This window comes from Pungitius pungitius, chromosome 7 (assembly GCF_949316345.1).
Source record: "Pungitius pungitius chromosome 7, fPunPun2.1, whole genome shotgun sequence".
NCBI classification, from domain to species: domain Eukaryota; kingdom Metazoa; phylum Chordata; class Actinopteri; order Perciformes; family Gasterosteidae; genus Pungitius; species Pungitius pungitius.
The window spans coordinates 812632-838239 of NC_084906.1; the positions used below are offsets into that span (position 1 = coordinate 812632).

The 25608-nt window shown below is 45.0% G+C and overlaps 1 protein-coding gene across 2 annotated transcripts in view; it reads left to right on the forward strand.

Annotated features, from left to right (window-relative positions):
- Positions 1 to 25608, forward strand: part of adamts10 (ADAM metallopeptidase with thrombospondin type 1 motif, 10) — a 33607-nt gene that overhangs the window by 5548 nt on the left and 2451 nt on the right. The window contains exons 3-26 of one of the 2 annotated variants that reach the window (XM_037469383.2): positions 3874 to 4004; positions 4110 to 4319; positions 5891 to 6059; positions 6448 to 6650; positions 7317 to 7400; positions 9138 to 9283; positions 10199 to 10242; positions 10544 to 10649; positions 11974 to 12120; positions 12285 to 12426; positions 13325 to 13432; positions 13559 to 13704; positions 14568 to 14631; positions 14754 to 14856; positions 17291 to 17424; positions 19663 to 19786; positions 21934 to 22014; positions 22646 to 22809; positions 22898 to 23024; positions 23612 to 23741; positions 23941 to 24145; positions 24748 to 24924; positions 25041 to 25206; positions 25490 to 25549. In XM_037469383.2, coding sequence (XP_037325280.2) covers positions 3874 to 4004; positions 4110 to 4319; positions 5891 to 6059; positions 6448 to 6650; positions 7317 to 7400; positions 9138 to 9283; positions 10199 to 10242; positions 10544 to 10649; positions 11974 to 12120; positions 12285 to 12426; positions 13325 to 13432; positions 13559 to 13704; positions 14568 to 14631; positions 14754 to 14856; positions 17291 to 17424; positions 19663 to 19786; positions 21934 to 22014; positions 22646 to 22809; positions 22898 to 23024; positions 23612 to 23741; positions 23941 to 24145; positions 24748 to 24924; positions 25041 to 25206; positions 25490 to 25549 — 3171 coding nt within the window. The remainder of the gene's footprint in view (positions 1 to 3873; positions 4005 to 4109; positions 4320 to 5890; positions 6060 to 6447; positions 6651 to 7316; positions 7401 to 9137; positions 9284 to 10198; positions 10243 to 10543; positions 10650 to 11973; positions 12121 to 12284; positions 12427 to 13324; positions 13433 to 13558; positions 13705 to 14567; positions 14632 to 14753; positions 14857 to 17290; positions 17425 to 19662; positions 19787 to 21933; positions 22015 to 22645; positions 22810 to 22897; positions 23025 to 23611; positions 23742 to 23940; positions 24146 to 24747; positions 24925 to 25040; positions 25207 to 25489; positions 25550 to 25608) is intronic. The other variant, XM_037469384.2, reaches the window with a different exon arrangement.

Below are 25608 nucleotides of genomic sequence, written 5' to 3' on the forward strand. Positions count from 1 at the left end.
AACAGCACAGACCTTATTGTCTAAAGTCTTGATGAATAGTGCGAAAAAAAGAATTGTTTTATTGTCTGTGATACTGGCTTCATACCGTGAGTTGCTTTAATTATTTTCAGTCTCTTGAGAGCAAGAGAACTTTAATGTATTTTATTGTCAAGGCGCCCAGATTGAAATCTGTTTCTCATTTCAGCATTCTTTGCTGCCCATGTTTAGAAATTCTGAATAAATACCGGTTTTAAATTTGTATTTAACTTAGTTTAACTGTGATTTAAGGATTAACATGTGTTCCATAGTTACCGTAATTGTTTTGAATTATAATTCACATGCACAGTGCTCAAATTGGAAAAACCTGTGTGAAATCAGCCGGAGAAAACATTTCAGTTGGGAACCTGTTCCCTGACCGGCGGTGCGCTCCAGGCCAGCAGGTCCAGGCCAGCAGGTCCAGGCCAGCAGGTCCAGGCCTGCAGGTCCAGGCCTGCAGGTCCAGGCCAGCAGGTCCAGGCCAGCAGGTCCAGGCCTGCAGGTCCAGGCTGCTCAACATGAACTCTGTGTCCACAAATGGCAAAGCTGGCTCAGCCACGTGTGACCCTCCTCCATCCCACCCACCTTCCCTCACCCCTCACCTCTCTCACACACACACACACACACACACTGAAATCCGCCTGAAGATTACTGACTGTCCACGTCTCGTCACCCTGAACAAGGCTGTGATTGTGTATTTCCTAAACTTAACCTCTAACCTCTCACACGCAGCTGTTTCCAATACGCCGCTGTGCTGCTTCCTTGAAAAAAAAAAAAAACACCCCTCAAAACCAGATGTGGTCCAGAAGCTGCGAGACATTTCAATAGTTACAGATAGTTTGGTCTCAGCTTTCACTGCTATGGACTTAACATTTAAAATGAACAATGTCTTCAATAACTGTGTGTAATGTAAAAGGAATATTTCAATATGATGACATGCTAAGCACCGAACACCAGAAAGACAAACTTGGCAACATGCTGGTGAACAAAGCGGCGCATTTAGCTGCTAAAGAGCCCGAGTTTACTCAGGAGTTGGTAGAGACCCCAAAAAAAGGGAGCGATAACCTGGCGAACACCTTCATCCGGTTGAAGAAAGACCTCGGAAAATCATGGCAGATGTTGCTTCGCGGTGGCTGGACGTGGAAATAGGCAACAAGTGCACCATAACATCTGTAACAGGTCGTTTGTATGATCTGAATTTGTAGTCTAGTGGTAGTGCACATACACTGTGCACATACACTGCCACAAATGCTTTAGTCACAAGGGCATTAGGTCGGCTACTGGTTTTAAGCGACGAGGCAAAGTTCCGGCTCAACCCAAAGATGCTGGTTTCGAGTCTTTCACCAAACTGGGAAAACCACTTCTATATTAAGCTGGCTGTGCACATCAGTCAAGTTTTAAGTACATTTGGGTTGTAATGTTGTGTTTCGACAGTCTTGAGGTGCCAGTGTTGCAGGGACAAAGTTAAAGAGACTTCCGCCACATTGTGTCTGGACGCGGCCGTCCGCACGCTGTGTGCAGTGTACGTGCGTGTGTCACTTGTCACGTGAGTGTGACCCAGACTGCACACAGCAGAAGTGAAATGGAGGCGCAGAGAGACTTCCAACAGGGAATAGCACAAAGACCTTCTGCCTGGTTGTTTCATCAAAAACATGGGTCGGCATGAAGGTGTGTCCTGGACAGGGCCGGAGTATTTTCCTTCAGCTATTTCCATGTGGTGATAACAGACGGGTGCTGATGGGTGTATTTATCAGCACGCTTCTGTATGAAACCTCCTCAGCCTGGGAGTGTCTGTTTGTTCTCTTATGTTTTACAAGAGGAAAGAGCTCATTGCATGTATAGTAATACTCACATTCCTAAATGGCAGAGGTGGGATCAAGTCACTGTTAGGCAAGTCACAAGCAAGTCTCAAGTCATTGCCCTCGAGTCCCGAGTCAAGTCGAGTCAAAGACGAAGCAAGTCCCAAGTCGAGTCACAAGTCAAAGCCAACAAGTCTCAAGTCGAGTCACAAGTCGTACCATTTTAGTTTCGAGTCATTTCGAGTCCTTTTATTATAGTGGGGACGGGGAACCCTGGGTGATGGTGCGCTGCCTCACAGACCTAGACTACGTAGGGAAGGGTAATGGTGGATGGACTGTGACTGTGTTATAGTGCTGTAACGCTCACCCCAATGCTGCAGCGTAAATAAGGAGGCGATGACTGGCTTGCAACTCCGGTGCATTTATTTATATAAAACTACTCAACTTCGGTCACTGTTGGCCGTCACCACGCCGAACGAACACTTCCGCATACACGGCCCCCCAAAACTCGGGTTGTCTCGCGTAACTACAGCTGGTAACGGAGCATAACGTGAACACATGCAACATCTGCATAACTGATTAACTAATAACTTTAACTCAGCTCATTACACTACTTTAAAACGGACGTTGACATAATGTTGGCGAGGATTTCCATCGGAGTCTGAATCCGGGTTCAAAAATCCCGATTTTTGTAACCATGAACGAGCTGTCTCGTTGATACGGTCAAATGGACTGCAGTGATTGGATGTCGTGCAGGCAGCGCGCGCTCCCTGCATACAGGTGACGCACATTTTTTTGACAGATGCAGATAAACAGAGCGGCGCGGTGGTGTGAAAATGTTTCCCCCAGTTTTCATGGGAAGTAGCAAGTCTTCTCGAGTCAAAAGGCTCGAGTCCAAGTCAAGTCACGAGTCATTGGTATTCAAGTCCAAGTCGAGTTGCAAGTCTTTGTACGTTTTGTCGAGTCTCAAGTCATCAAATTCATGACTCGAGTCTGACTCGAGTCCAAGTCACATGACTCGAGTCCACACCTCTGCTAAATGGTATGTTGATGAAATACAGTTATAAAAACTCAAGGCATTCCTCATCTATCTTATTAAAAGGAATGAAATACTTCCGCTCAAACTTTATGTTCAAACTGTATCTTTCCTGGTTTTCATTAGTCTGTGTGTGGGCTCATTAATGTCCTCCTTGGAGGTGAATTATATCCACTTCATTAACACCCTCCCTTCATTCTTCCTCCAGGAGCTTTCCTGTGCTTCAAAGTTAACGGTAATACCACATGAGAGCAGGTCGGATGTGTTGTGGGAAACACAAACTACATCAAGTGCTCCTACAAAGCTTGTGCTTTTAAACACGTTTATTGATGGTTGTAGCAGAAATAGCAAGCTAGACATTTGATTGGGCGTTTTTAAAGACTGTGTATTACATGTTTTGCTCGTCAGGCGTCCGGAAATACAGCTTTGAATGAATACTTTATTAATTTCCCCAAAATACAGTACCACCTCGCTGGGTCCATGTGAAGGCAGTTTGTTAAAGGCAGTACAGAGCTCTCCAAGTCTGTACCAGGGACCTCTGACCTCTGGGTATTTACTCTGTGAGGGAAGGGGCTGCGACGCCCGGCGACGGCGGCCAGAGGTTTGATGAAAACTGGCCTCTTATGATGGTGACCTTTCCCCGTTAGTTAGCTGACGTTGGCTGTTTAGAGCTCTGTGTGTGTTTGGACAATAAATCTCCACCAGGCCTCTGCACAGACCGGGACAGACAGGAAGTATACAGTTTCAGGGTAGCCATGGCAACCTCCCCTCGGCCTCATGTGGGAGCGGGTTCTTGCAGTGGAGGGACCCAGTCAGTAATGGACCAAAAGCTGTTTCCAAAAATAGTTTCTGTTTGCCAACTAGGTAACTTTCTCCATAGAAAGCCCTCTGGTGTTATTCTGAATACGCAGCTCTCTAATCCTCCACTGTATTCAATTAGAATCAATTAGGCTAAGCTGAATTTTGGCTCTAATAAGTTAAACTAATGAGTTTTTTATGCCTTCTTCATTACTCTCCGTCTAGCTGCTTTCCTGTCCAATCTAGGTGGTTATGAGATTGCCATCCCGGTCCGCGTCGGACCCCACGGCGCGGCGCTGGACACAGAACCTCGTCACAGAAGGAGCCGCAGCACTGAGGACGGACTGCCCGACTCTGTACTGCCATTTAAAACGTTCCCTCCCATCATTATGAGAATATACCTAATGTTTTGATGCAAGAGGTTTTATTAATTAAATTGGTTTATTTTTTGTATCTCCCAGCTCTTCTACCAGCTGTCCACTTCACGCAACAACTTCCTGCTTAACCTCACGCTGCAGGGAGGCCTGCTGTCGCGACAGTTCAGGGTGGAGTACTGGAAGAAAGGCCGATTGGCCTGGAGTCATCCGTACTCTCCCCATTGCCACTACGTGGGACACCTCCAAGACCAGCCGCACTCCAGCAAAGTGGCCCTCAGCAACTGCAATGGCCTGGTGAGACTGAAACCTGCACGTCGGTTCCAGATCTGATTCAAGTAGTGAGGTCACCGGCAACAATGGCTCTGCTAATGAGGGATTAGTAATACTTTATTTGGATTGAGTATTCGGCTTTATGTTTTAACCCAATCAGTGCAGTCCCCAGGAAGGGAAATGAAATGACCCAATCCTAAACTCATGCTCACCAGCATTGATAAATAATTTTAACATTTAAGGATTCTACTCTCTTAAGCGCGTGTGGCCTGTTGATCGACACGTCATATGGAATGGATTGGATAAGATTTTACATGAAATGTTCAGGGGCCACGGTGGCTGGTTTTAGAAGGTTTGTAATTGTGCTGCTGGACGCTTCAGCATCTTCAGCGACAACCCACAATGCATCATGTTCTGGGCTGTTTTAAAGAGAATACTGTTAACTGGAGCTATGGTCAACAGAGCCATTTAATTCTTCTATATATTGTAACTGTTTCCCAAGCATTTCTTTCTTACTCTCATGAGGAAATCTGCTTGATAACGCCCCAAACTAGAAGATCAAAGGTCGCCGCCCCGCTCTCTGAATCATTGGACTGGACGGCTTCATTGCGATGCATCATTTTGTTTGCAGAAATGCTTTTTTTCCTGCATTTACATCACAGTGGAATCAGTACACCCTCTCACTGCAAACAGCAGGCTCCACACACAGCTGAGGATTACACATGTTCACAAAGCGTTAATAAGCGGCACACATAATTACTGTTGGGTCAGACCAGCATGAGCACATTCACCATTGAGCGGGCGGTGTGTCCGGGGGAGCAGCACTAACTCCATTATGAGATTAAAGGCACTTTGAGAGCCGCCGCCAGCGGAGACACTCGCTCCGAATGAGCCGACACATTCGATTCAAAGAAAGTGTCATTGTGTCGCTCTCTGTCTTTGCTCTTTTTTTTCCCTCGCTCTCAGTCACCCTTTCATGCTCTCACATCTTTGTGTGTGTCTGCGTGTGTATGTGGTTTTTTTTGTCTATTTGTGTGGGCTCAGGTGGGTCAAACAGAGGGCCCTTTGGAGGGGGGTTATAGTGGGACAGTATTAATACAAAGTGATATGATGATAATACTAAGCTTGTATCTTTGATACAAAACTCTCTCTAATTATAACAATATTACGATGAACGCATTTCCTTAATAATGATATATTGCATGTCATTGTGCTTTTTATTTCCATATTTTTATTAAAGAAAAATGTATACATATAATAAATTGGTAATTTGATAAAAACAACATTATTTCTTCTTTTTAAATCCAATTGTGTGATACCTGTCAGGTCTCTACATTTGATTACAACTTTTCGTCATTGCAGTCATCAATCGTCCCCTCAAGCTGTCAGTTTTCTGAGCCTTTAGCACAAAGATCTAAACTCTGCTCACCTTAACTTACCCTGCCTGCTTCATTGCTCATTCTTCCTGCAAATATCAAGAGTAATTCATTTTAGTCGTGACATGAATGGAGTCAAGATCCACATAGTGTGACATTTGTGATATTTGTACTACGAAAGCAATGATTCCTGTTATTCTCTTCTCTTCTATTCTGCAGCAGGGGGTGATTGTTGCAGGGGGAGAGGAGTACCTGATTGAACCCCTTGTCTCACCAGATAACCAGACCGGCACTGAGAAGGGGGAGGAGTCTGAGGCGCGTCCCCATGTGGTTTACAAGCGCTCGTCGCTCCGCCATCAGTACAAGGGCCAGTCCTGTGGAGTCATAGGTGAGAGGAGGAGAGATGTGCCTGGTCCTTTTGGTAGCAGCACTGGTTCCAGACAGGAGCCATGAACCCACCCAGGTTCACATGCATTGCAGCCAGCAGCAGAGGCTTGTGGTTGGGTCCCAGTTGCGATTGGGTGCGACTGAGTCTGTGTTGCAGGGCGTTGCTGAAAGAGCAAAAGTATGTTTGGAAAACCACCTTTTGACCAGTAAAAGAAAACCAAAAAAAACTTTGTAGTGATGAGATTTTGTTCTGCTCTTCATCCAAGAAAAGAACAATTGTACTTGGTAAAGTAAAGAATTGATGATAATGTCTTGCCCAGTTATGCCATTAAGTGATTTTTCTAATGTAGAATTGGCTTAACTGCTTCTACTATATGAAAAATCCTCAGATGAGAAGCCGATGAAAGGTGCGTCATGGTGGCAGAGAACTCTGAAGACGCCTCCGCACCACGTGGGCCGCGGCCAGCTGCCTCTGAAGCGCTCCGTTAGCCGGGAGCGCTACGTGGAGACGCTGGTGGTGGCCGACAAGATGATGGTGGGTTACCATGGCCGCAGGGACATCGAGCAGTACATCCTGGCCGTCATGAATATTGTAAGTGTCACAACAAAAGATGTACGTGCACAATATCTCAGGAATAAACTTTTCCGGTGTCGTCAGAGTTATAAAGTAAAGAATTATGAAATGCTTCATGTGAAAGTGATGTTTTTGTATAGCTTGAGTTTTCTTGGTCAATCATATTGTGTTTTCTAGAAACACAAACCATCAGTTCAGTAATTCCCTATTGTCAGGAAATGGTTAGAAATGAACTTCTTTTGCACTTAATTAGAGATGTATTAGATTTGTGTTGATATCATGGCATGTTTTAATGCTTAGAGAGAGAAAGAAAAGCAATGTTTGAGTCACATGGGCTTAGGTTGGACGTCATCACACTGTGATCAGACTGTTACAGAAAGCAGCAGCATTTCCTCCGTCTCGTTGAGCAAAGTGGGCCTGATTACACCAAACTTCAATGGAAGCTAGTCTCTGACTGCAGCTTTAGTGCTAGTTGTAGTTTAACTCTTTATTCTATTAATGGACCTGCTTTAGTTCTTTCATTTGATCTTTGGAAAAAAAGGATTTGCTTCTTAGCAAACTGGGCCTTTACGCATCTTAACTCATGATGCTTCGCTCCGATGTGTATTTCTCATGTTTCTCAACTCTGGTGTCATGTATCAGCTGTTTTTAAGACTGGTCTTTTCTTGTTTCCCTGGAGGTCAGGTTGCCAAACTGTTCCAGGATTCTAGCCTGGGGAATGCAGTCAACATTGTGGTTACGCGGCTCGTTCTGCTCATGGAAGACCAGGTACATGCTGAACCACCCTCTCTGTATGCCTCTTTGTTTTCCTTGTTACCTTCTTGATTGCACAACATGTTTCTGTGACGTCCTCGTTGTGTATGATTCTTGGTTTAAGTGTCTTTCCACCACCGTCCCATTAGATGTGTAGGTGGTGGCTAGCAAGGAAGAGGGAGATCAGAACGACTGAAAAGTCACGACATGTGTTTTTTTTTGTACCTGTAAGACAAAGCAGTTTGACCTCTGTGACCATTGTCAAAAACGTAAGTTACGATCTACTGGCTAATGCAAAAAACATCCAAGTTCACCAGATTCGTCAAGGTCTTGATGTGGTTTTTACCAATATTGTCTCTGGATAGACGGCCTTACGTAAACTACACATATACTACACTATACATAAACTCTGGTGATCCTCTGACCATCCCTCTAGCGCCACCGTGAGGTTGACTCTGTATGGATATTCCTCATCTCCACCTTGTAACCATATGTTTGGTGACTTTTGCTGTTTATTACCATCCGCAAACTAATGACATTCTTATTGGCTACAGCTGCACTTTGTGCTCGCTGCTAATTAGCATGCTAACACGCTGAAATAAGGTACAGAACATCAGATGGTTGGTTTTTGGAAATTCTAAGCATGCTCAAGTTAGCATTTAGCTCAAATAATTGGTGTGCCCGGCCTGGCTCCTGCTATAAGTGAGTGAGCGGAGGTTGGATAGAGTGCAGAATTAGAACCCACAACTGGACCACAAGACAGGCTCATAAAACGTGAACGACCAGGCAAACACCGATAACTGGGCCATCTGGCTACCCAGTGACTGACCTTAGTAGCCCATCATTAACCGTGGCTCGGTCGCAATGTTTGTACTTGCAGCAATTTGAGAGATGAAATGCACTGAATTAAATGGCTATTACTGTGCGGCTCTGGGATTTCCTCCAGAGCCGTCTTATTAGGGAACATATGTGATTCATACTGTTCATACTGCCTCAAAATTAGCCTCAGAATTTACAGCTTGGATGTGTAAATGTCGGGATCATTAGCGGTGGGCAGTAGTCTTGTCATTCATTCCCCACGGGCCATCGAGGTTGAGGTCGGGACCGGATCGAAAGTGGTCTCGGCTGGCGGTTCTGCTGCCGGTTTCCAGGTCTGAAAACGGCAAGCTGCCTCTGGAAAATGAAATCAGGCCAGCAGCGGGCCCAGAAATGAGGGACTGTGGGATGAGACAATTACTAGTTATGTCACCGCACGCATTCCTGGGTTACGAGTTCTGGCCAGCTGTGGCCAGCAGAGAACTCCCTCCTTTACTTCTCCTGTTCCTCTCTGCACTCTCGTAACAGCAGAACGCGCCTTCACCCCGACCCTGCTCGCACACTTGCTTTTCGATAGAAGAGAGGACGGTTCCTTACGCGTTTTAATCCTGGAATCCAAATTTTAGGAATGTTCTCTCACCATGCATGACCTCCAATTACTACGGAAGTTTCTATCTGGATTATTAAAATGTTTCAAATAAGTGTTAAAAGTCACTGCCACCTGCCCATTGGTTGCAGGACGCGTCACCATATCATTATATATATATATTTGCAATCCCTCCTTGTCGGCACGGCAACAACCTCTTTAACCCCTCGTGTCAATATCAAATTGCTGGAGTTTTAACCTCCATTTCTGTGTCTTTCTGATTTGAATACATTTGTTTTCCCCTTATTTGCTTTTGACTCTACGTTTCCTCCCCCCCGTCTCTCTTCCAGCCAACGCTAGAGATCAACCACCATGCAGGGAAGTCTTTAGACAGCTTCTGTAAGTGGCAGAAGAACATTCAGCACCGGAGCAGCTACGGTAACGCCATACCAGACAACGGGATCGCTCACCATGACACTGCTGTGCTTATCACCAGGTCAGAAATACAAACAGGCAAACCTTTCTCCCAGGAGGAACAAATAAAGACTCTAACTCTGCTCTGGAGTTTTCTTCATATATAGATAAAGGTAATTTAGAATGAAGACATTGTTTGTGTGACCATGGTCACGAAGTGCGGGTGGAAGGCAAGTCGCCGTGTTTATGTGGGTGGAAAACCTTCTGCAACCTCTTAAATAAAAGTATGCACGTCTGCTTTCCCGATCCTCAAAGGGTTAAACGGTTTCCTCTCAGCTAAATTGTTACATCTTTTTTGGAGAATCAGAAACAGCCCAGACAAAATGGAGAAGGGTAGAAATGAAAGGAAAGCTGTTTTCGTTCAATAACGACGCTGCTTTCTCCCAATTTGTCTCTAAAATCTGTGTCACTGGTACTGCTGCTGGAAGACCGAGACGAGCGTGGTGGATGCGTATGAAGCAGATAAAAACACTGATGCTATTGAGTGAGGAATGTGCAACGGCAAACAACACAACAGTGGTTTGGTCAGGGTGCTGTGGGACTGGGCTGAAACAAATACCTTCCTCTTCTTCCTCCCAGAATGTGAAATGAGCTTCGCTAAGAGCAAAGGCAGATGAATGTCTCGTGGTTTTTATGACGGGATTTATCAAGCAGAGGAGGGAAACTGTCCAGACAGATGACACCACAGTAACCGTCCACGATTTCCTGCAATTGTTCTTTTATATCTATATCTGTCCACTATCTCTGCTGTCCACTCTGTGTGAGCGTCCCTGTCCCCATCTGTGAGTGTACTGCATGTCCATGTCCAACATGTTTGTACGTGGTTGCATAATGTCTAACTGTAATTGTAGCCTTGCTGATGCTGCTTCTATATATGTGTGTGTGTGCATCCGATGATTAGTTTAACAGCCTGGTTGATTTTCCTTCCTATCTGCAGATACGACATCTGCATCCAAAAGAACAAGCCCTGTGAAACCCTAGGTGCACACACACACACACACACACACACACTTCTCATACGTTATACTTACTGTACTTACTACTGACATAAAGCAAAGCCTCCCCCCTAAGCTGAAATGTAAACCCTCTTCAGTAAATACCTAAGCTCACCCCATACATCAAACACCCAGGTCTGAATTTCTAAAGTTTCAATGTTAAGAAAACTGGCCAAAATGTTTATACATCTGAACGCAAATATGTCTTCAGCTGATAATGATACTAATCATCATAATAATATTATTGCAACCCTATACGTGTGTGTGTGTGTGTGTGTGTGCGACAGGTCTGGCCCCTGTAGGAGGGATGTGTGAGCCAGAGAGGAGCTGCAGCATCAATGAGGACATCGGCTTGGGGACGGCCTTCACCATCGCCCACGAGATCGGACACACGTGAGTGAAACACACGCTGTAAGCCTGCCAAGCACATCGGGTTACTGTCACCCGTGTCTTTTAAAGGACCGTCTTGTTCCTGAGTCTCAAAAAAAGGCCTGTTGAGTCAAATTAAAGTCCAATTGGTTTGTAAATATATTTAGCAAATAGTGCAGATTAAGTTAAGACCTTTTTTCCGCTGTCTGATACAAAAAACAGTAGTTACCAATAAAGTTACTACTTTATTTCCATTTAAAAACGCATTTCTTCCTTTGCTACGTTAAGCCAGAGTTGTAGAGCACCAAAACAAGATATGGTCAAAAATGCTCCACAGGGCGGATGAGTTGGAAAACTCTGAAGTTACCTTCTAACTTCTAACTGAAACAAAATGAAGGAATACTTGAGGTTTCTCATGTTCTGGTCTAATGTCATCCCTCTTCCTCCTCGGATTACACCTCCAAATCTCTAGAGAGAGCATTTTGAGCCGCTGAGAATGTGTCCGTAGCCGTTTATTTTCTTTTGAGGTCACACTTTTTAGATCTAGAACTAGTTACATGTGACTCGTATGGAGACGCTGCTTCTTTTTATTTGACACATCTAGGCGGTCTCCAGGTGACTTGTCATCTCTCGGCCTTTGAGGGTGGATTGAGTCATCCGTGGCGTTATGTCTGCACACAGCCCAGAGACATGGAGACAGATGGGGGATCATTTGTAGTTGTGCCTCTAATGGTTAACACAGGTACCCTTTGAGTTCTGCGACCACAAGGCCCACGAGCCAACATAACTGCACATACGGTAGTGTGCCGATAAATCAAATGTGTTTCCTCAGCCTCAAGACCAGGAGCATTTGTTTGGAATTGTTATATCAATTGTTTTGACATCACAGTGCAGCATTAGATTAAATGCAGGCCTCTTTGTGGCAGATGAAACCCACATGAAAAGAGCAGACTGTTCAAGACAGAACTGATTTAATACACTTAAGTAAACTTTCATCATAGTCATTTTTATATAAATCTAGAGCTCTGTTCTATCCTTTCAGGTGTGAAACCTGAAATGAGGGTAATCTATCGATCTTAATTAATCTGCAACTATTGGCTCAGCTGATTTCCAATATTTCACAAACGAAACCCTGAGTGCTTTAATGGAAAGATAATTGCTGTCCTTTGAGGATAATTATGAAACGGGATCATAGATTTGACATTTGTTGCAGTTGTTGATTCGTGGACTATAATCTTTCACATTGGGGGCAGTTTGATTCTTAAATGTCTTAAATGTCCCTGCTGCCCACAAGTATCACCAGGCCACAAGGCCTCATAGTGTATCGCTGTGTGACCACGGGCTTTAGGTTCGGGATGAACCATGACGGGATGGGGAACGCCTGCGGGCCCCGCAGCCAGGAGACCGCCAAGCTGATGGCTGACCACATCACCATGAAGACCAACCCGTTCATCTGGTCCGCGTGTAGCCGGGATTACATCACCAGCTTCCTGGAGTGAGTCGGCCTTTCACATTTCTGCAACACCGCCAATTATTTGGAACGAGAGGTTTCGAGAAGGAACAATTCGGATGCAGAGAGATACGATCAAATAGATGGATTTTGAATTGAATTGAGTGTCTTTTTTCACTCCTTTTTCTCTTCTCTCCGGTGCGGTTCAGCTCAGGAATGGGCTCCTGTCTGAACAACGTCCCTCCCAAGCAGGAGTTTGTGTACCCCACCACGGCACCGGGTCAGGCCTACGACGCAGACGAACAGTGCCGCTTCCAGTACGGCGTCAGATCTCGACAATGTAAATACGCGGTGAGTGCTGTGTCCATGTGACGCCCTACGAACTCCTCTTCCAGCTGACCTTTTCCCCACGCTAGCGGCAGGAGAGCTAAATGCTAACCTCATCCTTTTACCATGCTCAAAATAACGTTTTCAGGTTCAACAGTTAGGGATGTAAAGCGCCTTGAGTACCTTGTAAAGTGCTGTTCAAATAGAATGTATTATTATTATTACATATATGCAAATAAGAACAGCATTAGTGTATAGAGGTTTTTCAGTTTGGACCAAAGTAAGGTCGGCCCACCAAACAAGAAAGTGCAATTTCCATTTGTAGAGCAATGTTTCTCCCAGTGACCGAATGCATTCAACATCAAAACATCTTTGCTTTTTTTCCAAGAGGCTCAGTCAACTGAGCCATTAAGCACAACTGATGATTGATGTTGTAGAATACATAAAAATGATTTAATACAGTTCCCTTTTTAAATTTAGTACCTTCATCTCTAATTCTTGATGCAACCGCGCTGACTTAATCCTTCTCTGTTAGCCGGCTCCATGTCAATTAAAGTTATTTACCTCAGGGCTCACTCCTGATTTTATTTCCCCAGCTCTCCCATGTAGGTCGGCCTCCTTTTACAATGGGAAACATCTTGAATATTGGCTGAACGGCATACGCTTCATCATCGGTGGTCAACTTTTATTGTTCAGAATGAAAAGACATCTTGAACAGCACACAGCTTTGTAGACTCATTACACAGATACCATGTGGTCAGAGCATATGAACGTAATAAAATATAATCCTGTGTACTAGAGGCAATGGCTGTAGCAGAATGGGAGTTGCGACTGCTCTCGTCAACACGGGTTGTTTGTCTTCTATTTTGTCTCCTTCCACACACACACACACACACACACACACACACACACACACACACAGGAAGTCTGCAGTGAACTTTGGTGCATGAGCAAGAGCAACCGTTGCATTACCAGCAGCATTCCCGCTGCAGAGGGAACTATCTGTCAGACAAACACCATCGAGAAAGGGGTAAATACTCAAATGAACCTTTTTCTTCCACTATGATTATTTTTGCACCTTGTGACTGAATGGTCTTACCGACCGAAATAATAATGACAATACAGTCGCTGTTCTAAAAGTGTGTTTGTGCCCCAGTGGTGCTACAAGAGGGTGTGTGTGGCGTACGGGACGCGTCCAGAGGGCGTGGACGGGGGCTGGGGGCTGTGGTCCCCTTGGGAGGAGTGCAGCAGGACCTGTGGAGGGGGAGTCTCCTCGTCTATCAGACACTGTGACAGCCCCAGGTAGGGGTCAACGCTCATTTCGTCCTAGTTAGCTACCCAGAATACATTGCAGTCATAGCATTGCTCCAAATGAGGTGCTTTTCAGGATGGGTGTTCTTAATGCTCTCAGGCTGTTACTGGTCACTCTAATCGTTCCGGATGCAATCATCGAGGGACCTGACTGAGGTGGAGGGAAAGTATCCGGGCCCCAAATTCTGCAGGAAAAAGTGTCTTTCCATCACAGTTTCGAAAAGAAACATCGTTTACCATCATCATTTTCCTCTTTTTGTGATGTAAAGGTGTTGAAACAAACTAGCAAACTATGAGTTATTGATACAATAGGGCACTGTGAAAAAATACAACGCTTCATTATTATCATGAGCGGTCCCAAATAATGAGGTTCGGTAAGTAAGAACAAGCACAAGGGATGATATTTATTTTGTTTCTACTGCATGTGAAATAGGTGAATCATCACTGAGCATCACTGGCACCCTGGCTTTTCAGTCACCATATCCCTCACCTTGAATTGTTTCAGCTGAAACTGATATTTAATGTTTAAAATGAATTGAACCCAATCTGAGGCCAACGGTGTTCTGGTGGATCCTCTGTTAGAAGTCATTGAAGGTTTAGCAGAGGCAGCCATTCGACATTGGTTCACTCTGGCTCCTTTTTACTTCTTTTATTGCATTTTTTTATGAAGAGGTGTTGTTGTGCCTCTGAAAAAGCAATGAAAAAGACAGACAGTGAGATTGGAAACACACATGAAGGCAGACAAAGCCGAGATCGGGAGCCAGTGGTGTGTGGTGATGGGGCCGAGGTTAGATCTTTTCAAATTGTTGTCAGATGTGACTGACTGGCCTGATTCCCTTTGTGTTTGGTTGTAGGCCAACTATTGGAGGAAAGTATTGTCTGGGGGAGAGAAAGCGCTTCAGGTCCTGCAATATTGACGTGAGTGTTGCTGTTCATCTTCAACTGGCAGTAAAATCCTGACTTGTGCTTGGTCATTGCAGTGGACGCGTGGGCTTGCGTGTATTTACATGTCCACATGTGGATCACGGGGTTTGTTGCAGGAGTGCCCTGCAGGCTCCAAGGATTTCCGGATTATTCAATGCTCTGATTTCGACAGCGTTCCTTTCCGGGGAAAGTTTTACACCTGGAAGCCATACAGAGGGGGTGAGTGAGTAACCCATCTCTGTCCAAGGTGTGTGTGTAACTATCTGCAGGTTTCCTCTTTGCCCTTAACATGCCTCTCAATCGTAAGGAGTGTGTTAGCATCTTTCATTGTTTCACATTCAGCAACTTCACAGTTTGTGATGAACACCTTTAAAAGCCAAAAGAAAAACCCAATGCTGCTCGACACGCTGGATTTTCCCTTCAGAAGTTTCTATAGAATTACATTTCAATTTATTCCAACTAATAAACTAGTCGTGATGATAATTCACGGTCAAGGGGGACGATTGACAGTGGATTTTGTGTTTCACTTTTGTTATCATGTATCAATAAAACGGGGACAGTAATTGAAGAGAGAGCAGTGATGAGGTGAAACAACCGCAACTCTGCTACTAGATAATCTTCAGAGACACTGGTAATGTAACATGTCAGAATGTTCCTGAAACAACACAAAAAAAAGCTAAAAGCTGATTAGAAGAATTAAAGGTGAACAGATGAAGACAAACGGGACGATTTGAGCCAAGAGATAATTACCGTGTGTGTGTGTGTGTGTGTGTGTGTGTGTGTGTGTGTGTGTGAGAGAAAGTGAATAGAAGCTGCAAACTTTCTGTCTGGCCTGCAGATGCTGGCCTGCAGAGCGCCATTCATTCCCACAATGCCTTGCGAGAATTCCTCGTTCCTGATGAGCACTACGCTGGACGTAAAAGATAAATAGTTTAAACGGCATAACTGCCTTTAATCTAGCCCTCCAATAACATAATGGCTCACAGAGATGGCCAGCCAGCCATTTCCAACTTCAGGCAACAAGTGCTCCTTTCATCAAGTCAGCTGATTTTACAATGGAAATCCCTTGCAGCTGTTAAAATAGGAGCGGTGCCACAGACTCTGCCCTGCGTTAAGGCTGGATCACACCGCCAGCCCCCTCCATGTCTTCTGCACCCCGCTCACACTTCTCAAATTCTTTTAGCTCTTTTCCTTCAACTGTAAGCCGTCTAACTCAAGCTTGCTTTTTTATCTTTGTCATCAATGCTGTAGTCTCTCTCTTGATCTAGTTCACAATTATGCACACTCACTCACTCACTCCTGACACTGAGAACAGATCCAGCCTTGCGCCAGGTCATTCATAAGGTCAGTGGTTGAAGCAGCTTTTATTTTGCTCTACATTGCTTTTTTGCAGTCTTCGCAGCCTTCACATTCAACCCTCACACTCCATACAACACACCATGCGAGCTATGAGACCCTGTTGCAAGCTGAGATTGCCCTCGCCAGAGCTATGCTCGGTGGGAAACGTAGCCAGTACACACTCTCATCCTCTTGTTCCAGTACACACTGTACCTGCTTCAGCGCTGCCAGCACCAACGAGCACAGCCCAGTCCTGACCAGGCCCACATGCCTAAATCCACTGATACATGTCATACATGTTATACTGCTTGGATGGGAAAAGCTCAAGCAGGAGGGTGTGTGTATGAATAGGTTTGTTTCCTCCATACTTGGCTACATTTGGGAGTCAGGAGAGGTGTGTGTGTGTGTGTGTGTGTGTGTGTGTGATCACACATGATCAAAATGGTCTGGAATCAAGCTCTTTAATTAGTAGGATTTGGTGCTTCATATGTCTCTATCTCATGATATTTGTTTAGAATTGTTGATTTTATAAAATAATGATTGTTCGAATATAACAGTTTGTCACTACTTGTTATTTATTGTCTCATTAATGTTTTACCGTTTCCTGTCGGCTGACAGTGAATTAGACGTCCCAAAAGGCGTAAAAACAGCAGATCAAACTCAACATGACTTGCAGAGCTGCTCGTGAACCTGCAACTTGTGTTTTTTTTGGGCAGAAGCTCCTCAGGAGGTTTGACTGCTGTCTCAGTGAAAATCACATTGAATTCGGCACGGTTTGGAATATTTTTATTAGCTCAGACTGCAAATTGCTGGCCACAAGCTAGCGAGCTAATGCAATTTCACTTCTTGGACAGATGTCTCGAAAGCGTTCATCCTTTTTCCATTACATTCACTGGGTAAAGATCACATTTGAGGGCCGTGGGGGGAACAGAGCTCATATAGTGATGTTTTGGCTTTGACAAAACAATATCCCTTCAAGCTCAGTTTAGTAGCTGTTTGGATGATTACAGCTGGCAAAGTTATTATTGACTTTTACATTGACACAGCAAAAGTTCAATTCTGGCCTTGGCAAAGGGTCCATGTAGTTGTCCTGTTGTGATGATAGCTTCATGATGTTTTATAGTATCACAGAGTTGTCATTGATGTTTGTCCCAAAGTTCAATTAAAACATAGGAAAAGAAATAAAAAAATCATGATCTTGTGCATGCCATTTGACGTGTGAAGACAACCTTGTCTTTGTTACCACGTGTGTGTGCTATAATGTCGATAGATGTAGTAAATCGGTGTGTGTGTGTGTGTGTGTGTGTGTGTGCAGGTGGGGTTAAGCCCTGTTCTCTCAACTGCTTGGCAGAAGGATACAACTTCTACACCGAGCGTGCTCCAGCTGTGGTGGACGGCACGCCTTGCCGAGACGACTCTCTGGACGTGTGTGTTAACGGAGAGTGTAAGGTGAGATAAGACCCTTCTGTGTGCGTGTGTGTGTGTGTGTGTAAGCTCACATGCCAGCGTGTTATTGAAATGCATCGGAGCCATTCGACATCTGCATGTGAGCAGACACTTTAAGTTGAAACAGCACAATGGGGGATCAACACAAGACTGAGACAATATTGTTGATACTGGCTGTCTAGACCGTGGACGGCAGCCACTGTCTGGTTTGCACACTGACTGCTGACCATCATCACAATCAGCTGCTTAACGCAGGAATTTCCTTAACGTTGGCAGTGATCTTGGATTCCCATTAGCAAAGCGCTCTCCTAATCCCAGCTGTTAATGAAAACAAAACATTTCACTGCTGCTGATTCTGAAGCGGCGACCACACGGAGCGCCAACCGCTTCCTGGAACTCAGTCTGACAAAAAAAAAAAAAAGAATGGTAATGTAGCAAAGTTTGCGGAGATGCTGTTGATTCCCCTTTTGTTGTTGGGTCCACTTGATGTTTATTCTGGATTTAGCTCTTCTGCACAAAGTAAGTCTAAGTGAGGCTCTGTAGCCTGTTGTTTTGCCTGCTGAGTACCGAGAGCTCCACATCTCCTGGCTCTTACCACCCATGATCTCCATTTTTTTTTTTTAAGTCTTAAAGAGGAGAGGCAGAGAGAGGGAGGCTGAACTCGGGTTTTGTTTATCAGCATCTCGTCATTGTTCTTGCCTCAGTTTTTCCCTCGGCTTTGTTCTGCACCGGAGGAACTCAGTGACCCTGCAGCTCAGCAGCTCTGCTCTCTGCAGACAGCCTTTCATTCACTGCACTCTCTCTCTCTCTCTCTCTCTCTCCATTTCTCTTTCCCCTTCTGACTTTTTCTCCGTTTCCCTCCTTTTTTTCCCCCTTCACTTTTTCAATCTGCGAGTCCAGTCAGATCCTCTCATTCTGCTCCATCATCTCGCCTCTCGTAGGCTTTGTGCACGGAGACCTCTGTGGAGGAATCTCTCCCAGTCGTTGCATGCTGCTGCCTTCAGTTCTAAGTGCCTGAGAAAGAGGAACCAAACGGGAGGATGTGTCGTGTTGGAGATACCTGGGAACAGATGGTGTAGTTGAACACAACGTGGCGCTGCAGATGAACGGCCTATCAGAGCTTATACTTCTACAGAGGGACAGATTCATCAGGGAAAGGGTGCAGTCAGCTGTACCTGAGTAGACTTCATAGTTCAGGGGGGAGGTTTTCTATGAGATCAAAGGGCTCAGAAGAAGAATAATGATAATGTAATGCACTTGAATACAGAATATTTGCTATGGTCAACTCCACTTGAACACAACATTTGTTATTACACAGAATAGTCCTCAAAATGTATTTATCTTTGTTTATTTAAGCATTTATCTGAACAAAAAGGCAATTAAGGCAAGAAAGACAGACCGTGCTGGTAGATGTTAATTATAAACCTAACTATGCCAGACACACACTTAACTGGTATAAGTTTATTTCTGTAGTGATTCCTCGGTTCACAGATATTCAAGTTCCATTTTAAATTTAACAGACACAAACCAACATCAATAGATGATTCATTTGTTAATTGTGGTGTGAACATCTGTTGTTTCATTCACCATGTCCCATCTCTCACTTGAATTTATTATTTATTTTTTCATTCCATTTTCTTATATACTCCGTATTGTGGAATCATCGGTCCCAATGCGCTCTGGGAAACGCGTCGTCTGCATTTAGAAACTAGACTCCTCCAACTGGACCCAAATCATTTTAACTTTCAATAACTCACCCACATCATTTAGCCATGCAGCGAATCACAGTTTCAGCTGGATATTTGGTTTTGAATTGTAATCAGTGTAAAAGTAATAATAAACCCAAGCTTCACTATCCCTCTCTACAATAAACAACCTCCATATGAATATACAAGTGTGCGAGCAGTTGCCATTCATTCCCTCCACGTTTGTTTAGGTTTGGTTCACTGTTAAAGAGTTTGAGTAAAACCACCTGCTTCGCTCATCATGAAACTTATTTATGTCGACAGCTATGAGTTTAGCAACCTAAGAGCATTATGTCTGCACAGGATCAGAAAACACATCTGGACTTACCATCTGATATTTCTGTGTTTTGGAAAAGCGGTCTGGAAGACATTAGAGGTAATCCCTCAGCCCGGCCTCTGACACTTCTCAACGTCCTGACTGTGGCCCTTGACCCCAAGTGACCCTGCAGCTCACTTCTTTCGCCCTTCTCCTTTCTTTTTTTTTTTTTTTTTGCAGCACGTGGGCTGTGATCGAGTTCTGGGCTCGGAGGTTCGCGAGGACCGCTGCCGGGTCTGCGGGGGGGACGGGAGCAGCTGCGTCTCTGTGGAGGGGCTTTTCAACAACTCGCTGCCCGAAGGAGGTACGGAACTGAAACGCCAAAGCACTCGCCATCGCACACATTTTGGGAGTTGCTGCCACAGTTTTTTTTTCATCTTTCCTGTTTTCCTTTTGTGGGGGGGGGGGTTAAAGTGCATTTGGAAAATTCTCTGCTTTTGTAACATAAGAAGTTTTGCAACCTAAATGCACTGCTGTCCAAAAAATAAAACGCAACCTTTGGATTCTGCTGCTGTGGACAGTGAATGCATGTTGGACAGGTGCCTTGTGATGTGAGTTATGATCCCCAGACATTCAAAATGTATCGTATAATTGTCTGTTCTCATGCAAACTCCCTGCACCGCAGCATGCTGCTGCAGTTATTTATCTCCACAAAGCTGCAGGAGATGTGCTCAGAGATCAATGATGTGTATATTAAACAGTTGATGTAGATATTCCCTAAGAATATTTCAAGTCTGGTCTACTTTGAGCTGCTTCTTCATATTATGTTTTATTACAATCTAGATGAAATATTACATATCTGTTCCATCAGTATTTGTTGTATGAGGTTGACAAGAACATTGTGTATCATTTGCGTTTTAATGAAACCAGATATTTTGTCTACTAATGACATATTAGGACGCAGATTCAATCCTTCATGTAACGCCAAGTGTTCTAACTATATGATAGAGTGAGTTATGATACCAAGTTTAACAGACTTTTAAGGAATAAAAGATGTTTAGATCAACAGTGTGACAGCGTAACAAGTCAGGCGTGATGGTGAAAGGACTCTACTTGTTTAGCACTTTAGTCTCTGAAGTCACCTCAATGTCCCATATGAACAAACAACATAAAACCAGCCCATATGTTGAATGCACATACATATATTTATCCAAAAGCCACCTAATGACCCGTAGCAGACAGATTTAAGAGCGATCTGACCACTGTGGCTTGAGGTGCGTCTATTCCAGGCAAAACCAACTTTAGAGTTTCTCACCCAGCTGTTAACACCATTCAGCCCTCCCTCAGGAGGGAGGCACCCTGGGGAGGCAGCTGTGCTCTTTACCACAGAGACCGGGCCAGCCTCTCAACCCCAGCTGAGGTCTCAACCAGCCTCAAAATATCTGAGATTATTGGTGACCTAGTTAGTAAGGCTGAAAAGTTAAGTTTCCCTAGTTGTGTGTTTGGGGATGGAATCCACTGTGAGATCCTCTGCAGACAACTTGGCACGACACTGACTGCACGTTCTTTGCTTTATCCTCACTAGAAGGCCAACAAACACAATGTACTGACTCAAGGTGTCAAGAATGACATGCATAATATAGAAACTTGATTTGAGCGAATGAAGATTTGGATGACGCCTTGTTTGTGAATGAAGACATGGAATGGTGCTCATGTCAGTGAACTATTTGTGTCACATCTCTGGTGGCGTGTGGAAGGTTTCAAAGGTGCACGACCACGTCGGGCACATCGGATGAATTCATCACGCCTTGCACCATCTTCACTTCTAGTTCCCCCCCCCATCCCCCCCAAGAGTGAACTAAGAACTTGGACTACAGGCCTTTTCAGGACACAGAAGAATTCATCACTGGCAGAATCACATTTCCATAAAAAGCCACTGACTTCTTTGAACTCCTACGACCTTAAATAGCGGATTTAATAGCGCCTCGGATTAAACCGACACCATAAAACAGAAAGAAAAACAACATGAATGACAAATGGAAGTTGGGGCCATGTTCTTGCAGCTAGTGAATGAATGAATGAATCCAGCCTGTGACCGGTAGGCAGTGAGGGGTCGCTGAAGGTCAATAGCTCCTTTTGCTCTTTGTTTCCACAAACAGGTTCCAGATTGTTACCAGATGAACGCACTTTGCACATTTGCCCTCTCTTTGTTTGTCTCTCAGGGCAAAAACCTGAAGCTCTGACTAATATAGAAACCCAGAGCAGGGTCAGTCCAAGCTCATATAGCTCCACACACAGGTCACAAGCCAAAACCTCTCCTTTCCTGTTGTGGTCAAAGCTGGAAAAGGAATCATTTCATTCTCGAGTGAGGCAAGTTATTTGCAGGGCTGCACAGCAGAGCCGATGCATGAAGGGTGGAGGCGACATGAACGTGACATGAACGTGACATGAACGTGACATGAGTGAATAGGCCTCCTTCACCTCGCCTCACCTTGACTTTGTGTGTCTCAGGTTATGAAGAGGTGGTCAGAATTCCTAAAGGATCCGTGTTTATCCACCTACAAGAGCTCAACATCTCCCTCAACTACCTTGGTAAGAGGATTTTCATGCTCTCATGTCAACGTATATAGAAATATAAGTAGAGAAAGTTGACGTTGACTTCTATTAATGAACTAATTTGACATCTGCAGCTGTTTGCACTTGTAAACACCATCTCTTATTAGTTGAAGCCTACATTTCTGTATGAGAACACAGTAGGATTATGAGGTCCAGGTCATTACAGCTGTGGCTCACGCCTTTTTTAAATGTTTTTCTTCTGTGAGCCAAAAAACCTTTTGTTTCCTCGATCTTATCTTCTCCAGCATGCCTCTTCGATCCATGGTCCTCCATCCTCACTTTTTCTGATACATTTTAGGAATTGGGATGTCCATCTTGATGTCTCAGAATAGAGCTCAGATTGAGGAGAGAGAAATCGGGTTTGGAACAAAGCCGTTAAATGACGTTTTTTGCGCCGTCGTGACTCACTGGGACAATTGAATAATACAGAACACATTGTTAGTTTTATTAGTAACACCTGATCTTTTCCCACTTAAGCATTGGCTAATCACGATCCAACTATTGTAATACAACAAATAAAAAGCTCATGCTTCAAAGATCCCTCCCATGCCGATGATTTAGATTTGACTTCTTCCTCTAAGCACGTCTCCTTCTCCTCCGTGTCCAGTGCTGAAGAGCAAAGGAGACCAGTATTTCATCAACGGGAAGCTGACCATCGACACGCCTCGCAGATTCAATGTTGCGGGCACCACCTTCCACTACAGGCGGCCCACCGATGGACCAGAAACTCTGGAAGCCCTGGGGCCCACCAACATGACCCTGATTGTCATGGTAGGAAGCGAGCGGAAGCCCACCTCTCCGAAGAGACGCCATGTCCATCGCCACGTGGTGTGAAGTGGTTGCTTGGCTGTTTGTGCAGGTGCTGGTGCGGGAGGAGAACCCGGGGATCCACTATCGCTTCAACCCCCCCCAGTACAGGGAACCTCTCACTGGCTTTGCCTGGCACCACACCTCGTGGTCACGCTGCTCAGCTCTCTGTGCCGGAGGTACAATCGCACAGTAACACACAAGCACGCTGTCCTAACCGTAGAGGAAGAGTAACACATGCCCAACCACAATCAGCCAAAGCCAGTCTTGTGCCCCAGAATGCAATGATTTACCCTGTGGGGTCTTTTGTGATTGGGTGGGCAGGTGAACGGCCCCGTGGCGTGATGAACCCACTCACCTGGGGGCAGATGTCACATAAAGGTTATGGATTAAATGGCTAAATAGAATCTGTTTGGTAACCCGTGTTGAGTGTTTGTGGAGTCCATGTTTTCTTCTCCGGCCTTTGTGGGTTAATGATGCATGCTGCTTTACCTGATGAGAGCAGATAGATCATTCTGGCACATGGCAGCGTTCTGTAAGCACTGATGGAAGGAGGGTGTTTGCTTGGGTGTTTAGTTCAAACATCAAGAGGCTTTGCATCATCAGGAAGGCCGTCCTCTGTCAGCACTACACTAAAGCCAGGGTCCATTCAAAAGCACAGAAACAGATAACGGATATTTGATGCCCGTTACTGAAAATGCTTAACACGAAGAATGAATGTTGAGCGACCTCTCGGCCTCCTGCATCTTTGTCTCCTGTTGGTCAGGTGTGCAGACGCAGCAGGTGGTGTGCAGGAAGCAGGCGGACCACTCGGTTGTCTACAATCACTTCTGTGACAAGAAGATCAAACCCAAGGAGAAGAGAAGATCCTGCAATACTGAGCCGTGCTCCCCATCGTGAGTGCTCTCTTGCTGGAAAGATCTAAACTTTTATTTGCATTTAATACAAGATGTATCAAGTTTGGTTTATGTGTGGTTGGGCTTTTGGTTCCTATTGAACTGGTAATTCCTGTGTTGTACGGTTTGATGTCCACGCGATATTATGAAACGCAAATGAGGAAGCTAAAAAACCGAAAAGCCCCCTTTCTGCCGCTAGCTGGCGGACCGGCGATTGGTCGGACTGCAGCCGCAGCTGTAACAGCGGCCTGCAGACGCGGGAGGTGTTGTGTAAAAGGAGGATCTCGGTGGCGGAGGAGAAGGTGCTGGACGACTCGGCCTGTGCAAGCCCCCGCCCTTCTCTCACTGAGCCCTGCAGCAACCAAAGCTGCCCCCCTGAGTGGCTGGCCCTGGCCTGGTCAGAGGTAAGCACACCTCAGAGGTCCCCCATCTCGCATGTGGTTTGATTTTTATATTGAAATCATGGCCGAGGTTCAAAACAACTATTTTTCGTTCTGTGGCGGATTCCTCTCGGATGACGCAATCGGCACAGAGCAAACACACGAATCATGGCGAAAAAGTATTGTTACACTTCCATAATCCTTTTGAATTTAGAACCCTTCGTTTGAGCCACCTGATGGAGTGCATTTTATGTCTTTACAGACATGGAAACTATGCTTTTGAGACGTTGCACCTGAAAACCTCTCACCTTACTTGACTCTGTTATCAGCGAGTGTTGGTGTGTTGGTGTGTTAGCGTCGTGTTCTACACATGTTCTCGCGTGACATCGTGTGCAATGTAGCAATAGCAGACTCAGAAGAGGGATCATGTCCAGCTGGCCTTCAGGAAGCAGCCAGGCTCTTGCATCGCTTTCTCAATCAGTTGCTGCTCTCTGCCGAGTGAATCAGGAAGATATCTTTTTTTTTTTTTTTTAATTCTTATGACCGCAATGACCCCATGTTGCACCCTCCCTTCGCCGGCCCCCTGCCTGATGTTTTTTTTCCTCCCTCCCTCGCTCTGTTTGCAGTGTACGCCCAGCTGTGGTCCCGGCTACAGGCACCGTGTGGTCTTGTGCAAGAGGGGTGAGAGCGGTGAGAGTCTGCCAGACTCCAAATGCTCCAAACATGGCCGGCCCACCTCCAGGGTGCGCTGTAACCTGCAGCGATGCCCCCCCCCTCAGTGGGTGACGGGTCCCTGGGGAGAGGTAACACAGGCTTTTGGTTTATTCTTGGTCCTACTCATGTTCATAATGGGACGTTGTTCAACAGCTGATGTCCTTTTTGTACTTAAATACACCCCCCCCCCCCTCCATTGTCTTAGTGTTCTGCCAGGTGTGGTCTGGGTCAGGAGATGCGTTCGGTGCAATGTCTGACCCCCAACGGCCAGCCCTCCAATGAGTGTCTGGAGCATCAGCGGCCGTCGGCCATGCAACAGTGCAAGAGCAAATGTGACCTCAGTCTGCCCATCAGTACAGACAACCCTGAAGGTCAGAGGTCAAATCATTGCCCCACCTCATGTGGCATAGAAAGAACATCCAAGAAATGTTCCGGTCAAGAAAAGTGCTTTAAATCGAATATCACTTAAAAGCTTCTACCCCCCCACTCAAAATGTGGTAAATACACACAGTGAGCTGTTGGTCAGCCTTTTCTTGGTGTTAGTGTATTAGTCTTCAGATACAATTTAATCCGTTTTGATTGAAGTGTATGTTTATAGAACATTAGCATACAGACAAAAAAAAGAAGTTGATTAATTAATTATTTAATCCACAGGCCAAATGTCGGGAGGATTTATGTCATTCCATACAAGTCGTATAAGTCTGAACAATAAAGGTGCATAAAAGTGACAATATCTTGGTATTTTGATTTGAAATCCTGCAATGTTTCTAAAA